Source organism: Ostrinia furnacalis, unplaced genomic scaffold, assembly GCF_004193835.3.
Source record: "Ostrinia furnacalis isolate ACB-3 unplaced genomic scaffold, ASM419383v2 OfSCF3147, whole genome shotgun sequence".
NCBI lineage: Eukaryota > Metazoa > Arthropoda > Insecta > Lepidoptera > Crambidae > Ostrinia > Ostrinia furnacalis.
In genome coordinates, this window is record NW_021133386.1 from 86,180 (window position 1) to 104,294 (window position 18,115).

The 18,115-nt window shown below is 38.8% G+C and overlaps 3 protein-coding genes across 3 annotated transcripts; 2 read left to right on the forward strand and 1 right to left on the reverse strand.

Moving 5' to 3' along the window:
• The first annotated feature begins 475 nt into the window (after positions 1 to 475).
• Positions 476 to 13,231, forward strand: Vlg (vasa-like). The gene is made up of 13 exons (XM_028311002.1): positions 476 to 575; positions 775 to 883; positions 1,980 to 2,108; positions 4,676 to 4,959; positions 5,263 to 5,448; positions 5,534 to 5,620; positions 6,029 to 6,166; positions 7,756 to 7,932; positions 8,558 to 8,753; positions 9,414 to 9,611; positions 10,069 to 10,199; positions 10,726 to 10,851; positions 12,291 to 13,231. Exons 1-13 carry the CDS (start codon positions 543 to 545, stop codon positions 12,348 to 12,350), a joined length of 1,854 nt encoding a protein of 617 aa, XP_028166803.1. The 5' UTR covers positions 476 to 542; the 3' UTR covers positions 12,351 to 13,231.
• LOC114357406 (solute carrier family 46 member 3-like) lies at positions 13,208 to 15,247 on the reverse strand. Its single transcript, XM_028311003.1, has 3 exons — positions 14,831 to 15,247; positions 14,314 to 14,554; positions 13,208 to 13,953 (listed from the first exon to the last, which is right to left on the reverse strand). The coding sequence occupies exons 1-3, from the start codon at positions 15,231 to 15,233 to the stop codon at positions 13,863 to 13,865; spliced, it is 735 nt and encodes a 244-aa protein (XP_028166804.1). The 5' UTR covers positions 15,234 to 15,247; the 3' UTR covers positions 13,208 to 13,862.
• A 631-nt stretch (positions 15,248 to 15,878) lies between these two features.
• On the forward strand, positions 15,879 to 17,721 carry LOC114357403 (sensory neuron membrane protein 2-like). Its single transcript, XM_028310998.1, has 3 exons — positions 15,879 to 15,905; positions 16,569 to 16,694; positions 17,530 to 17,721. The coding sequence occupies exons 1-3, from the start codon at positions 15,879 to 15,881 to the stop codon at positions 17,695 to 17,697; spliced, it is 321 nt and encodes a 106-aa protein (XP_028166799.1). The 3' UTR covers positions 17,698 to 17,721.
• The last annotated feature ends 394 nt before the right edge of the window (positions 17,722 to 18,115 follow it).

Here is an 18,115-nt window from a genome sequence, read left to right on the forward strand (position 1 = left end):
ATTAATTTGTAATTAATACACACATTGTAACTTGGTAATTACATCAATTACAATCAGGTAAGTGTCTTCAATTATGTTTCAGTTGTTTTTAAACTAAATCTCATTGTAAAATCTTAGATATGCACGTGCGATGAAAGTTCCATAGCCGGTCTCGGCGTTTTTTGACGGTTATCTTTTCTTTGTGACTGAAAAAGTAAATCCAACTTTTGAAAATCAATGTCCGAAGGCCTATTGTTTATAAATACATCAACATTTTGACATCACTTATGGTTTATTGGCTCTAGTAGGTAGATGTAGGTATTCAATTTAAAACAACGCAATAAATAACTACCTTCCGGATTATTTACTCACGTTCATCATGATAGGATCTACAGATTCCTATAGGAAACAGTATTGGATTTACCTTGGAAAATTTCCTATAGGTATAAGAGAGGTACAGAAGAACTTGACGACTTAGAAAAAAAAAAGAAATGTGGGTAGAATTATTACACTTTTCTCGAATTTTTTTTCAATGGCCTCATCGTATAATTTCTTTCCAGAAAATGGATGACGAATGGGATGATGCTTCTGAAATTGTAAGTATTGAGTTTTCTCAGTATTACTTGAATAATGTAGATAATTTTTTATCTAGCATGTTTATGCAGTCTTGAGGCACCATATTAGAACTATTTAGTCATCATGTCAGTATAAAATTTTCAATAAGTTATTCAATTTAAGGACTAGTGTAAGTACCTATTCAATTATTTTTTTCTAACAATAAAATCTTTGTTGCAGGTGGCCCCGCCTCCAGTAGTTAAAAACACATACAATAGTTATGATGACCCGTCAGTAGATGAAGGACACAGCCTATCCAGAGGCAGAGGCTTCACATCATTTGATGATGGTAATATCTTGCTTTTATTAAAGACCTAGTAGACCCAGCGAACTTTGTACCACCACTTTTTTCTTTAAATAATACCAGTTTCTCACCGTTTAATCCTCCCTGAACTACGATACATTTCTAAGTCAAAATAAGCTACATCGGCCCAGCCGTTCTCAAGTTTTAGTGAGATGAACAAATAGCAATGTTATAGATTTTATGTATTTCATCAATTAGTGCACCTATTTTGCTAATTGCGAAAGAGTACAGAATTTGCCTGTCCTTCACATATCAAACATTTCAAAGATTCAGTGCATTAAATACAAACGTGTTTAATTATTATGATGTTAGTCATTCTTCTAACTAATATATCTACATTTTTTAATCATATAAAATACACTGCCCCAATAAAATTTTATGTATGAAGTCATCATCACTATAAAAACATTTTTATTACTCTTGTTACACTTTTTATTCTTGTTAACAACTTGTTGACTGCTCAAGTTCATTGTCTATCAGCATTTCGATTAACAAGCTAGCACGGCAGATTTAATACTCGCTTTTTTTATAAGATCTAAAAGAGTTTGTTCACTGAAGTGTTTAAAAGTATGCTGATAATGTCTCGCCCTTTCTGCTAACATAATGCTAAATAACCTTTTCACTTTGAAGCATCTTTAGTAGATTGTTAGACCTACATGGTTTTTTGTTGCTCTTGATCAATGTAAGCCAACCCAAAAGTAGAAACATTTACAAGTGGAGAAGGGCACTCTCAAGTTCCATTTATTTATTTTAGTTGAATTAAAAGTTGTGTAGATACAGTTTTCATAGTGAACCATAATTTGGTCATGAAGAATTCTTGCAACTCATGGAGGCGAGTGAGCTTTACTTGTGTGTGTACATGTACATGCACATAATGATAGTATAATGTCTATCAAAACTGTAAAACGAACAGTAGAGAGCCACCACACATGTGAAGCTCACTCGCCTACGTGAATTGCAACAACTATAACTTGAACAAAGAGCGCAATTGCCATTGATTCTGCATGTTGATGTAAAATGACCATAAAGTTGGACATGCTATTAATACAAGGGCGCATTCACAGTTAGAGCTTTGTTACAGATTTAGATAAAGACAATGGCGGTGGCTTTGGCGACAGACGCGGGCGCGGCGGCCGGGGCGGAGGCCGAGGCAGAGGCGGCCGCGGGGGGCGCGGCGGCGGCAGGGAGCACCGGGATTATGAGACTAATGGTACTGTATACTTTTTATTTATCTTTATCTATAAAAGCAAAAGGTCACTTTGACTGACTGACTCACTCACTCATCACAAAGTCTCATAAAGTACAAGTGCTAGGAGTCTCAAATTTTGCATGGGGTTTCCTTTTAGAACGTAGGTGCTCATTAAGAACGGATTTTACAAAAGCACCCCTAAGGGGGTAAAACGGGATCCACGCGTACGATGTCGCGGGTGGCCGCTAGTTTATTGATAAAAGTTCATCAACAGCAAAACTGTTTTGCCAAAACACATAAGACATTCACAGTATAACACAATGATTTCCAGAAGGTTGCAGCATTAAATATATTATTTGAACTTTTTGTTGATCAAGCACTTGATTCAGGTGTAGGATTTCAAAGTTATCAACAGAACCACAGTAATACATTTACTGTGACAGAACAGTCTTACTCTTTATCATGTGTTTTATTCACATGTCACTGTTTTGAAATATGTATTGTAGGTACTTCATAACATTAAACATGTAAGTTTATGAGGATGTATTTTGACACTCCTTGTACGCTATTAACTTATTGTAAACTGGTGTGTCAATTTAACTTCACACAAGGGAATCTGTGATGCCGATTAGTCGTGCTATAAATAGGAGGGGAAAACGTATCCAGAAAGAAAGTACAGTCCAACATAATATTTGTCTTACGAATTTAGTTGCGCAGCTGTTGATAAATACGATAATCGAGGTGACAGATATTTTATTTGTAAGTAAAATTTCGCGCCGATAGTGCCGATGACTCACCGAACACGTGAGGATAGATTACATCCTAAATCTTATTCAATCTGTATCAATAATGTAGTTGTTATTGCCATTTTTTCGCCAATAAAAGGTCAAGGTCGTGAGAAAACCTGTCCATGGTTTCTTTGAAATATTCCTCCTATATTGCTAGCTATTGTCTTGTCTATTATAGTGTCTTGTTTGTTATATGTTTTATTCCACAAATAATACAGGATTATAGGTGAGGAAGAAAATGACCTAGAAAATTTTTCTTTATTTATTCTTTCAGTGATAAAATCAATTATTCTCATGCAATAAATTCATTAGAGTGCTAAATAAATCGTCTTGTTACAAGCCCATCCATCAAGTTAATAAAAATTCAGTAGGTTTCTAAATGCTACATGAATGCGATCCGATTGCAAAACGTGTCGTGCACATGCGCGTCAATTTTGTTTTTGTCCCATTGTGTAAGTGTTTTAAGTAACAATTTTTTGCGGCACTTTAAAGTGATATGTTCGAGTAGGGTTCAATATTTTTTTGTAGTCGCCGTTTTTTCTCGACACTCGAAAAGTAAACGCATTCTTGATGTGCATGCAATATTTCAACAAGTCGCTACTTTTTGTTGGAAAATCGTACTTACGCTATTCGTCTTTTGAAACCAAACTTATAATATTTTGCTGTGCGTATACAGTTATCAGAATTTGAGAAGTAAAATAGGGTTCTATATTGGCTCACATAAAATTCTATATCCTATTCTTTGTCTTACTACCGATTTTTGTTCATAATAATCTCTCTTCATAATTTTATTTTTCATACTTTTTTTATTCATACATTTTTATTACTACCATCGGAGCTCATAACAGTTAGTAATCATAATTTTTTTATCAATACTGTCACTACCAAGAACCATTTAAAATACATAATTTTTATTTTCAGATCTTCGCCTCCGGCTTTTAAATTACACTCTAGGGGTAGGGCAGACAAGACTACGTGGAGTCGGTTTTGCAGCGATTCGTTTCTGTCACGTTAGTTTTGTGGCACAAAATATTGCCTGTTTTGGACCATTTCAAATTAATTTAATGTTAAAATACGATTTAATACGAATATAGACATCATGATTTTCAATAATATGGATAAATACACTTATGAGTAATAAAGTTATGAAAACAAATATTAGGATACATCACATTTATGAATATTATAGTTATTTATTCGAATGATTATGAGTTTCGATCATTAGTATAGAAAAATATATGAAAACAAATATTAGTAAAAACTAAGTGTATGATTAGTGATATTTGAATATCAATGATTATGTTTTTAAATATGTAGGTTTTAAATTTTTTATGAAGAATGATCATTATGGTATCAAATTGTATGAGAAATATTTTCGGACCTCCAATGATAGGAATTGAAAAGTTATGTAAGAAAATGCGCTACCGTAAAATAGGTATATTGAAATCGCTTAATCCACGAAAAGCCATGACTTACAATTTGACGCTTACATTTTTGTATTATGTAATAATTTCCAACTTTTCCAAGGATATAGGCGCGCGCGAAAGCATTATATTTTATGCACATAAAACTATACTCGTGTCCATCTGCTGAACATAGCCTTATCAGCTTTTGACTTAGCACTATTATGGAACTGTGCGAACGTAGACACTTTTTTACCGTCACAGCCATCATACTAATCGTATGGTGTGAAGTGGAAGAAACTGGACACAAAGATAGTCGCTGGTGGCTTGTATACCACATAACAGGCACAAAAGCGTCTTCACTTTCGCAGTCTCCAATGTGCTCATCATTTTTTAGGTGACAGTTACGGCGACGACAATGACAGGGGTGACAGAGGCGACCGCGGGGAAAGGGGTCGCGGGAGGGGCCGAGGCGGTCGCGGTGGCGGGCGCGGCGGCGGCGGCGATAGAGACCGCGGCGATCACGGTGACGGCGAGCCGGAATTGGGCGAAGACGGCGAGCCGAAGAAGCCGCCGGTGACGTACGTCCCGCCGGAACCCAGCAATGATGAGCAGGAAATCTTCAGCAGCACAATTAGCTCCGGAATCAACTTTGATAAGTTTGACGCTATTGCTGTTAAAGTGAGTATATTAATTTGAGAGGAAACGCCAATCTGCACTTCTGTAGTAATATTGTAAATGCGAACTCTGTCTGTTACCATTTGCCGCGTAAGCAACTGATTTAGATAAAGTGTTGCATATTGGTAGCTTGAGATCCAGGATATAACAAAGATAGTTCATATGCCAGTTTTTAAAAGAGGGATACGCGCGCTGTAATCTTTCTGCAATGTACTAAAATTCTCCCAGACTATGTTGCAGACTAGGTACATATTAGCATTTAAATTTTCAACAACAAAAAAACTGATACTAAATCACACTTTTTAGGTGAGTGGAGAGAACCCGCCACGGCCTATTGATAGCTTCGAAAACGCCAACCTTCGGAAGTACGTCCTAGACAACATATTAAAGTCCGGCTACACAAAACCCACACCTATTCAGAAGCATGCGTTACCCATCATCATGAATGGCAGGGATCTCATGGGATGTGCACAGACTGGCTCGGGTAAAACTGTAAGTAATACAACAATAATAAGGATCAATTTCATGAAACCATGTTCAGATTTGATTGTAATATTCACTGTTTTGTTTCTCACAGGCAGCATTCCTGTTACCCATAATAAATACACTGCTCCAAGACAACAGGGAGCTTATAGTCGGACCAAATGGATGTGCTCAGCCACAAGTAAGTTATTTATTATGTTCAGTTTTTAGTAGTTGAACATTTTATAAAGGCGCAGCAAGAAGGCGATTAATTAATATTATAATCATTGATTTTAATTAACCGATTATTAACATGTGTCATGTAAACACTTGTTTTCTTTATTTTTTAATTATAAGCCTAGGCACAGACTACCGATTTATAGTTGGATCGGGCTGTTGATCAGTATGGAGATTTATGATATTTCTTCATACAAATTAGAATCTGGCCCAAGTATCAGCCAACTAAAAGTTAGTAGTCTGCGCCTCGCCTAAATGTGTTGTTCGTTAAACAGATATTCATAATTTCACATTTATGTCTGCATCACTTTGTTCAAGCCACAAAGGACTGTCACTAAATATGTTATCAACTAATGCATTGTAATTATTCCAGGTAATCATAGTGTCGCCCACACGCGAGCTGACGCTGCAGATATTCAACGAGGCGAGAAAGTTCTCGTACGGCTCGGTACTGAAAATCGCTGTGGCGTACGGTGGGACGGCCGTGCGTCACCAAGGAGATAACATTGCTGTGAGTTATACAATAAACATAATTAAAATTCTTTATTGCTCCATATATTTATTTTTAGCAAAGTCCTGACAGGATTCAGAAAAGTGAGCTATGTTTTCATGTGGTCGCTACATATTTTTGTTGGGAGAAATGTCCGTAGTACATGGTCAGTTATAGTATGATACGTTTATTTAATAATAACTCCAATTAACTAATTGATTGCTTTGTAAACAGAGCAATTAATCAGAGTTATGAGCAATAAATAACATTCGCACGTCGAGTTTAATATCTTCAAGTTTTAACTTTTATTTTAAATTCGCACACAAAACTAAGTCTTTTTTACACTTCAATGAACTTGAAAACCTTAACTCCTATTTAATACCTAATGGATCAGTTGTTAACTTCACCGGCACGTCTTCAGAAGTATTTAATAATATCTATCAGCTATAATATTGCGGCTTGCAAAAAGGCCATCTACCATCCATCGTATTCTCCGAGACGTGACAAACGTGCAATGATTATTTTAGTTTCGTATTATATTTATCACAAAACAGCTCAAAATAAATTGTATTTAATGTCAAGCATAGTAAGGGCTTATAAATATTTAGTTTTAGACTTATGACTGCTCGGATTGAGTTTTGCACCTAATACCAGGCCTGTTCATCTCCGCGAGTTTACATCGAAAACAAAACACGCACGATGGCCCACCTACAGGATACTATTCGACAAGGCCTCACAAACGAGCGAACATTGACTCACGCACGCGTATTCTTGTGTATGATGGAAGAAAATAAAGAAAATGGAGTACTAAATACTGTGCAGTATTTAGCTGCCTAAATAATAATAAAAACACAGAATGTACTTTTTTAAGTTGTCTCAAGACACTGAAAGGTAATAAGTAGTTAATATTATTCTTGAATATTCATGCTAAATCATGTATTTCCTCCGCCATTTTCCGCAATTTGGCACCTCACGTCACATCATTTTACCGAAGTCAGCCCTATAGCTTCGGCGCAGTGCCGATTACTGACGTTTGTCAACAAAATGGTGCTTTACTCTTGAGACAGGCTAAATTACACCATATTGTTAATGACATTGAGCATACATTTTTTTAAATTCCTTCGCGAAGTAAAACTTCTGTACGTAGTACTTATTATTATTCTGTGCTAATACAGACTAGTCCATTTTCCCAAATCAAATTCATTATAAAGTATAGGCCCTTTTCAACCTACTTCACATTCTAAGTATAGCATGCCCTACTACCACTTAACGCGATAACGCTTGGTGCTGAGAAGTGACGCAAGAAACCGTCACTTTTTTCAACCTTTTATTAATAATTAGCGTGCCGACCCGGCTTCGCACGGGTGCTAAGTAAACATATAAAACCTTCTTGAATCACTCGACCTATTTTAAAAAACCGCATCAAAATCCGTTGCGTAGTTTTAAAGATCTAACTTTGCGACGGGCGCCCGCAGTGAGTGTGCGAGCGCGACAGCAACATAAAATTACGCGCGAGCGATAAGGATGGGTAGCTTGGGGTCATTGGACAAAATTCTACGTACTCGCAGACCAGACTATAGTGACAAGAATATTATTTATTTCTCTTACAGAGAGGCTGCCACATCCTAGTGGCGACTCCGGGTCGCTTGCATGACTTCGTAGACCGCAGCCGCGTGTCTTTCGAGAGCATTCGCTTCGTGGTCCTGGACGAGGCCGATCGCATGTTGGACATGGGCTTCATACCCAGCGTTGAGAAGATGATGGAACATTCCACCATGGTGCCTCTTGTGAGTATTTTTTTACAAATATTCCGTATAAATGGCCGCTTGGTCAACACGTGTGTTTTTAAAACCTTCCCGGCTACGCTCACTACATAACTTATACACTCACGCTCGTATTCACAAAATCGAACGCACCGCGTTGAATAGAGCTCTGTGATTAGTTCATGTGTCACCCTGTGCGTCCACGCGTACTATGAGACCTCATAGTGATGTTTGTGAATACGGGCGTCAAAATGTGAGTGTAATCGTGGACGTAATTACGGTACAATCAGTTTTTATTTTAATTGAACAAGTGTAGTGATTATGTCAGTTTCGCCATTTATCTTCGAGAATATTTTAGAGGCTGAGGGATTTCATTCATTTAAAAAATTACACTAACGATAATTAATCAGAACCAAACATATTAGAACTTGAGCACCTATATCTATAAACTATAAAAGTTTGAGTAACACAATGAACAACACAAAGTATTACAATAACATCATTCTCTATACTCTGTAAGCTCTGGGATCAATCATCTAGTCAGCTAAAATGTGCAGACTGCAAACACTATGGAAAACTGCGTCAGCAATGCGAGCTTAGCTCTTGGTCTACAACCGGCATTAACGTTTTCTCATGGCTTCCCTTCCAGACTGACCGCCAAACGCTCATGTTCTCCGCGACCTTCCCCGAAGACATCCAGCACTTAGCGGGCCGCTTCCTCAACAACTACTTGTTCGTTGCCGTCGGCATCGTAGGCGGGGCCAGCACGGATGTGGAGCAGATATTCCTGCAGGTCGCCAAGTATGAGAAGCAGAATGAGCTGAAGAAACTCATTGAGGAGAACAGTGAGTATCTTAAGACCATCATCATCATTTCAAACACAGGACGTCTATAGCTGATCATAGACCTTCCCCAATGATTTCCATAATGACTAGTTGGACCATATTTTTTATCGAAAAATGTATTATATTATGGAGCTGAATTTATCAATTTAAGGAATATAGGTTGTATTTGCGAGTCATGAATGTAGTCTTCGTATGTCAATGACATACCGACCGATGCTTGTTCTTTGGCGGCTAATTTTTTTTGTACTTATTTAGTTGGCCAATTTTAATCAAGAAAATAGGTGTAACACTTGCACACATCACATTTATTAACTAAAGCCTGGTCCGTGAGCACGTAGAATTTTGTCCAATGACCCCAAGCTACCCATTCCTATCGCTCGCGCGTAATTATATTGCTGTCGCGACTGTGCGACGGGCGCCCGCAGTGAGTGTGCGAGCGCGACAGCAACATACTTACGCGCGAGCGATAAGGATGGGTAGCTTGGGGTCATTGGACAAATTCTACGTGCTCACGGACCAGGCTTTAGATGTTACATTTGCTTGAAACAACAGAGATGTTAAAAGTTCTCAAATGACGCACGACGCGTAAAAATGTAAATTATATCTCTTTAAGTATTCAATTTTGTACGTTATTATAGAATGTTCACGGTCCACTTTCAGACGGCAAGCGCGTCCTCGTGTTCGTGGAGACGAAGCGCAACGCGGACTTCATCGCCGCCATGCTCTCGGAGCGGCAGATGCTGACGTCATCCATCCACGGCGACCGAATGCAACGCGAGCGCGAGGAAGCGTTGCACAACTTCAAGAGCGGCCGCCATTTTATCCTCGTCGCCACCGCCGTCGCCGCCAGGGGGCTTGGTAAGTAACACTATTTTCAGTCATATTCTCACAGAAACTATCTATACTAATAATATAAATGCGAAAGTAACTCTGTCTGTCTTGCTTTCATGCCTAAACCACTGAACCGATACCGAACTTTGGCATAGATGTAATTTGAGTCCCGGGAAAGGACATAGGATAGTTTTTCTGTGATAGACAAAATTCCACGCGGGCGGGAAGCTAGTAAAATATAAATTCGCGAGCGCGACGACTCACTGAATTTCAAGAGCGGCTACAACTTTTATACTGGTCGCTGGATTTAACACTCCCCCTGCGGCGATGCTGCATTGGTTAATACTGATTTTTACAGAAAACTTTAAACCACACAGATATCTAAACGTCCCGGAACCAATTTAGCGATACTTATTTTTACTTTCTAGGTCCGCTCCAAGACATCTACATATAAATACATACAACTTGTTTTTTTGCTCTACAGATATCAAAAATGTTGACATCGTCGTGAACTACGACCTCCCAAAGAGCATAGATGAATACGTACACAGGATCGGCAGGACCGGTCGTGTCGGCAACAGAGGAAAAGCTGTTTCCTTCTTTGACTCTGACCAGGTAAGCTTCTACAGGGTGTTAGGTAAATGGGTAAATGAGCCGACACTAGCCCATGTTAACATGGGCATATAAATGGTATGGTGAAGTCAGAAAATTGATATCTTTATTTTAATTTTCATACAAATTTCAATAACATGGGCTAGTGTCGGCTCATATACCCATTTACCTAAAACCCTGTATACATATTATTATTCAACTGCATTGGAACTAGTTTCTAGTCTAGAGTTCAGGGTTTGCTGTCTAATCCCATGGTATTTGTCTTATCTAAGGACGTGTTGTGTTGATCAATAGCCAAAATATCAACCGAGGAAAAAAACATTAAAGTAGCTGCAACGGGGGAAAACTGTCGATGCAAAAACCCTCTCACCTTCCCATGGCTTTACCTCCTTTCGGTTATACTGTACGAATCCCGGGAGATTGATTACTCCCAACTGTTCCTACTATTCTTGTAAAATAGCATCTACATATTTCAACCAAATAAACGACTTCTGGATGTGTAAGTTCGTAACGCGGTAATTGATTTCAGGACAACGCACTGGCAGCGGATCTGGCCAAGATCCTGCGGCAGGCCGAGCAAGACGTGCCTGACTTCCTGCAGACCACAGGCACCGCTACCTACAAGGGCAACAAGTATGGCGGCAGCGATATCAGGGTAAGTGGACAACTCAGGCCGCTACCAACCGGTAAATATGGCCTATATCAGAGTAAATACGAATGAGTAGGTTTTCTTCATGGAAACGCACCGAGCGCGGTTTGTATGTGAGCGCGCCAATACGTATGCGGCGCGCAGGCACACACTGAAAAAATTTAGATAACCTACTCATTTGTATTTACTTTGCCTATATTCAACGGTGGACGTCCTGTGGCTGAAGTGATGATGATGAACAAATTGACTGCTACGACAATGGATGATGTTTCAATCGCATTTACAATGGATTAGGGTAGTACTGGGCAATGGACGACGCTACAAGTTATTTGACAAAACACCCTTTTTTACGTCGGGAGATCCGTTGAGCAGGGTGGGGCTTACCCAATAAAACTCGACGGTATACACCCGAGTCCAATGAAGGACAAAACACTACTTGAGCGCCCTTATGAATATTACTTCAAAGGCCAATTGCAACTTCTCGCTCGGTATCACTTCGGCGTTGAAATAGAAATGCTAGTTAAAAATTCAATAAAAATAACGGTCCGACTACACAGCGATGACATGGTTGCATTACCTGTATTTATCGGGAATGTTTTATTTGTACAATGAATGCTAATTCAGACACTTAAAAAGTAAGCGTTTGCATTACATAAATGATTGCATCAAACTTAAGTGCGCACATAAATTATACTTAAGCAGGATTCTTGCAAAACTTAACGTTTTGTTTGTTTCCCATGCTTTCTAAAGGGAGGTGAATTTTCGCAGGTATGATTTATCTTAAAAATACTTTAAGGCAATTCATTTTGTAGTCCCATGTGTAGTTTTTATACATCATCATCATCATTTTCAGCCATAGGACGTCCACTGATGAACATAGGTCTCCCCCAATGATTTCCACAATGGCCAATTGGTAGCGGCCTGCATCCAGCGCCTTCCCGCTACCTTTATGAGGTCGTCGGTCCACCTTGTGGGTGGACGTCCTACGCTGCGCTTTCCGGTACAAGGCCTCCACTCCAGAACCTTGCTGCCCCATCTGCATGTTTTATACATACCTAAACAGTTTGACGTAGTTTCTATAGTCTGGTCCGGGAGCACATAGAATTTTGTCCAATGACCCCAAGCTACCCATCCTTATCGCTCGCGCGTAATTATGTTGCTGTCGCGCTCGCACACTCACTGCGGGCGCCCGTCGCACAGTCGCGACAGCAATATAATAANTACCCATCCTTATCGCTCGCGCGTAATTATGTTGCTGTCGCGCTCGCACACTCACTGCGGGCGCCCGTCGCACAGTCGCGACAGCAATATAATAACGCGCGAGCGATAAGGATGGGTAGCTTGGGGTCATTGGACAAAATTCTATGTGCTCCCGGACCAGACTATAGACATATTCGTAGTTTTTAGAGATGTTACAAGTTTTTAATACAAGCATTTGATTTCAGAACTTCAACAACGCCGCTTCCAGTGTAGATCAAGGCCAAGAGCCTGAGGAAGAATGGTAAACTTATGGACCTCTTGAAATTACACCACTTGGTATACCAGTGAACGACCGTTTGATTGTAGTGCAACACGTGGTGTGTGTATATCAATGGTGCTTATGCTGTGAACCTGTGACACTGTGGACTATTCATACAGAACTAGATCCATAAAATCATCTCAAGTGACATTGCGCAAATATCAAACTCCACTAACCAATCGTCATCAACGTAAGACTGGAAACCTAACCTTTGACCTAGTATTCTAGATTTAAGAATTAAATATAAGAAACCCCCTACCTTATCCATTTTTTTTTACCAATTGCATAAGTCCCTTTGGTTATACATCATTGTTGTACTTATATAAAATAATTTAACATTAATTAGTTAGTAAGTTCAATTAACATTTGTTTTTTTTTTATTTTTAACACAAAAGTGGTTGATTTAAGTTTCTTTTCTGTTATTTTTTTTTTTCATTGTGTGATGGAAATCAGGATTTATGTAGGCATTTGACAAAGGTTTGCTTTTATAAATGCTACACGAAAATCTGTGATGTAATGTTAAAGTTGCTCAGTTTAAATTTTAAAATAGTTACTACTCATAGGTTTATTTCGATAACTTGTAAGATATTACTTTACGTATTTTGTGAGCTTTAGACTCATTTTATTATCTTACTTACATGGAAAGCATTGCTTGTTCAGAATCTCTTATTATGTACAAAGTAAAACCACTGCGGACTAGGCCTGTGTTATATGGCCCAGGCAGCTATGTGCCTCGTACACTTACCCTCTGTACAAATTGGAACAAAACATTTGTGAATGTTTTAATTTTATAATCTGTGATGATTATTATAAGTAGAGATAGATTCGCATCATCTTTTGCCATAGGTATTGTTTAGTTCAAAACTAGTATTTAACTGAACATAAAAAATGTTTGCAAAGCAATGACAAAACGAATTAATTTGTACAAACTATTTGTACCAAGTCTAAATTCCAAATATGTATCGAGCATTATTAAAATATTGTTTGATAAAAAACTCATTTTGTTGTTAACATTACTTTATTAATAAAAGATTGAAATTGTCAATATATACTGTTTTCATCTTTACAAACCTCCCTGCATAGGTACTCCCTAAGATGAAAGTCAATGCACTTTTTCCACAACATCACACACAACACATAGTACTAATTTAAATCACCACACAGTATTACACTTCTTGAGCCGAAATTAATTTTAAAAACACTACATATACCTTTAGGTATTATGTAACCATGGGTCTGTTTCACCATTTCAAGTCCTTGATAGCCTTTTAGGCATTTGATACATCGGCACGTCACTTTATCCAATCGCAATGCACATCTCACACAGTACAATAATAATACTTTCTATTATTAATAATGTATCACCGTTGTCACTAAAAATATGCCTTTAGAATTTACTTTCTAGAACGTGGTTCAAGTAATAGTCGAAACTGCGTGAAAAATTGGGATCACACAGGGTCTTTTTTCGACCCTTTTCTGTTCCTTTTCATTTGATCTGTCAGTTTATAGCTGCACCATTTGCATCATCATCAGAATCTATAGTCTCGTAAGAAGCTGAAGGATTTCTTGTTATAAGGCATTTAACGACTCTGTAAACGAAAATAATCAAATCATTAGCAACAAGTTGTTTAGTAATCTTTAATATCCTGAACTTCTGACTTGGTGATCTAGCTTAAAATTAACCAATAATGAGGGCTATCGTCCTAGCGTTTACCAGTTGACGTCACTGTAAAGTAAGATCACTGTCACTTGCTAGTGGCGAAGAAGACTGGCGTCAACTGGTGAGCATTGAATCCATATCTGTGGTTTAAGCCGTAGGAGAAGGACTATATTTAAGTAGTTCTCAGGATGGCGTCATTGTAGAGTAGGGTAATGTCAATCGCTGGTAGTGCCAACGGTTATGTATAAAAAACTATAGCCCTCATTGCGTTAATACACATTATACTCACAGCATGCACATCAGCGAACTAGCGTAAATAACTGCTGAGAGCACCAAAAATGCTCCAGGGAAAGTTGAGACGGTCAGCTCGTACAATCCGTTGTAGACGAGTGGCGACACAAGAGGACAGAAGGACTCTGCGAATCCCAACAATCCGAAAGCCTTTGCAATTTCTTGACTGGGCAATGTTTTTGTTAGGAATGACCTGGTCAGCGGTCCGTACACCGAACCGAAGAATGCGACTGCGGAACCTGAAACAAATAATTGATTATCAAGGAGGTTTACCGCTCGAGAGCACTCAATGACTCATGAAAAAGTCGGTCTAAAAGAAAGCTAGTGAATCATGCCAAAGAGTATATTGAACCTAAAGACATAAAACAGGTGATTCCCGTTCAAGTGCATGTTACGGAGTATCTAATGTAATCTGTGGCATTGTCACTATGAATTAACAGGCAGAAGAAACAATCGTATCTTTAACGGCAAAAAGTGCAGAGTGCAATAGCTTGTCGAAGTATAAAGAAACTTACCGAAGTACATAACCGACGTGGTGGTTGCACATGATTTTATGACATACTCCACGGCACACGAGAGTAACGATACCACAGTAAAAGTCAAGTCGCTGATATGCAGCCATTTCTGAATGCAAGCAACACCGACGAAGGAACCTATAAACCACATCGCGGTGCTGGTGGACGAAAACGTCGTGTAGTCTTTCATTGTCCATGCTAAATGCTTCCTTGTGTACAGGTATAGAAGACCAAATGTCCCGTAAACGGTGAATGCAGCGAAAACCGAGGCGGCTATAGTTAGAAGTAGTATAGCTCTCCCATAGTTTGGTTTCTTCTTGAAAGATACGGTTATCATTTCTTGTACATGTGAGCAATTTAGAACCGAAAAAATGCTCCCCTGAAACAAAACATGACTGTCCATTAGGGTGGAAAAGTTATATATGTCGGAGCGTCGGGCTCTCGGACGGCACCAGAAGGGTCTCTCATTGAATTCATACTATCTACCTATGTGGGCGTATAGGGAACACGTGCGAGTGGATACNATAAATTATTCAGTAACTTACTCGTACTTGCAGTAATGAGTCAAGTAATTTTGTAAGTAGTGTATCTAGAAGAAAAAGTAGGTAAGGAAAGGGGTTAAAGTGATGGAAGACCTTTGTTTTATAATAGCGCAAAGCCGCAAGGCACTTTTATAATTTAAGCCTAGGTAGGTACTTACTTTACTTATAATGGAATGCTAAGATGCACTTATCAAGAGGTCTGCAGACTCTTTGTTTGGCCGAAACTATTAAGTAAGTAAGTAGGTAACTAGCTAATCAGACATTCAAGTAAGTATTAACTGACAAAGCTTTTAATGAAATGGACCACGCCACAGGGCAATTACTAATTGTCTGTTTAAATTTTTAAACAGCCTTGTTTTTCTTCAGCACAATAAGTACTTAGGTTTTTGTATTTTCATTCTCCTTCAAGATTAACAAAAACTCATTCTTGCTGCTGCTGCTGAGCTGTTAGGTTATAATAAACCGTGTTTACTTACCTACTTACTTATTCATTTTCAACATACAATATGGGTAGAGAAGAAAAATGCATTCAGGTTACTTATTTTGCAACACTAGTTATAATAGCGCCTAGGCCGTTTTGAATGACAGTTTGATCTAAATGGCTTGGCTGCAACATCGCTCACATTTTATTTCAAGTTTAACTAAGGCGTCCTATAGGTAAACTCCGCTAAGCCATTTCCAATGTAAAAAAAGACTGCTGTTTTCCTTCACATGTCAGCCTTCTGCACTGCTCCGCCGCCGTAGGAACCTACTCAGTGAGGCCCGTTTTCCACCAAAGTGAAAAGGAGAAGAGAAATCTTCTCTAATCTAAGTATCAGATTTCCGAACCGAAGCTAAGGTGATGTGGAAATAACGAAATCTAATTGGTCATTCAAACACATCCCCTATTCTTTGTGCTTTGGTGTAAACCAGGCCGTAATCGCTATAGGTATGTGTACTAAAACAACCTAAGTAACGCCCGTATTCACAAATGTTACTATGAGGTCTCACAGTGCGCGTTAATGTACAGGGTGACACACGAACCAATCACAAAGCTCTATTCAACGCTGTGTGTTTGATTTTTGTGAATAGAGACTTACTTATGTTACTTCTAGCGCGAAATAAATGCAGTGTGCCAGAAGCAAAATATCCGTAAAAAAGTCTAAAATCAAAATGTGCAAAGGTGCAAGCTAATATAACTTCTTTATTATTAACAGAATACCGGAACTGTGGTGCGAGGGGCCAAAAGGGGTCAGTTCAACGTGTTCATGCGGCCCATCGCCGGGATCCCTGCCACGCAAAATCTACGAACAACGCTAACACCACTGCTGTGGATTGAAGAGGTCAGTATTTAGAATAATAAGTTCCCATACTGTTTACTTACGTGCCGTTCGTCTCATTCACAGATTTAGATTAGCCTAATCCGTGGTCTCATTGATTTGAATGAAAAATGCCGCTCTCGATTTGCGTCTTTCCACTTCATTTCAATCAGCGGCCAGAGCAGCCTGATATCGAGCTTTCAATGTCTAACCTAACTAAGAAATACAATAAGTGAGTTTAGACTAAATGTAAACTAGGTACCTACCTGGGTAGCGATCCCAGATAAACTCGAATATCTGAGGATCTGTCAAACCACTGGACGTCTTGCCATATACTTAATTTTAACGTGCCAAGAATAATTATAGTTAGATTCAAACGAGTCTCGAACTCGCTTGATAGAGAAGAATGTATGACCTAATGTGCAAGCGCAGTTTTAAGGAGCAAGGAGCGATAAATGAACGTTTTGTTCAATATTCCCCGTTAACGTTAAATTGGAACTTTTAATGGGGAATAATGAACTAAAAAGTTCATTAATCCCCGTTATACTTATTAGGATTTTATTTTGAACGTAATGGGGATTAATGAACTTTTTAGTTCATTATTCCCTTTCATTAATGAACTTTTTAGTTCATTATTCCCCATTATAATTTCCAATTTAAAGTTAACGGGGAATAGTGAACAAAAAGTTCACTTATCCCCGTTGACGGGGATTGTCAACGGGGAATACTTAGTGGAATAAGCCGTTAGCTGTAGGGTTATTATGTTTTTAATAGGGGTTCCGTTTCTAAATTATCTTTCACCAAATACATACGCTCGTGTTTATCTTTCCTAACCTAACATTGCATACTTATTTCTCAGGGTATCCAACTGACGGAAGAGTTCACCGACCGGCTGTCCTCTGACCTGCTGTCAACGCTGAGCCTAGTGAACATCCTGGTGCCGGTGGCGGTGGCCCTCAGCGCCGCGGTCCTGCTGACCGGAATCACCATCATCGCTTGCGTGTGTTGCAAGAGCAAAAAAGCCTGACTGAATAAACCATTATAGATTTTTCTTAAGACTTTCATTTCTTTGTGATCAAGTACCTTTAGCTTACTACCCCCATATAAAAACTGCGAGTGTAATTTATCACGAAGTCAGGTTCTTAGCCGCCTATTCTCTACATCTCGATAATCGACTATAGGTACCTACATGAACTATACCTGCCCCCCTAGTAAAGTTGCACAGAACTCCATACAAAAAACATAAGGGTCCCGTTTTTTGCCATTTGGCTACGGAACCCTAAAAAGGCCTTTCGACCATTTTTCGAGTGGTTTGCGATTATATTGCACTTTGTCTACTAGACCCACTGCAGCACTGGCCAACTCATGATTTTGAAGATTCAATATCTTCAGGTCAAAATAAAAAATGATTTAGCTGTGGTAAGCCATTTCCTCGTAACGAACTC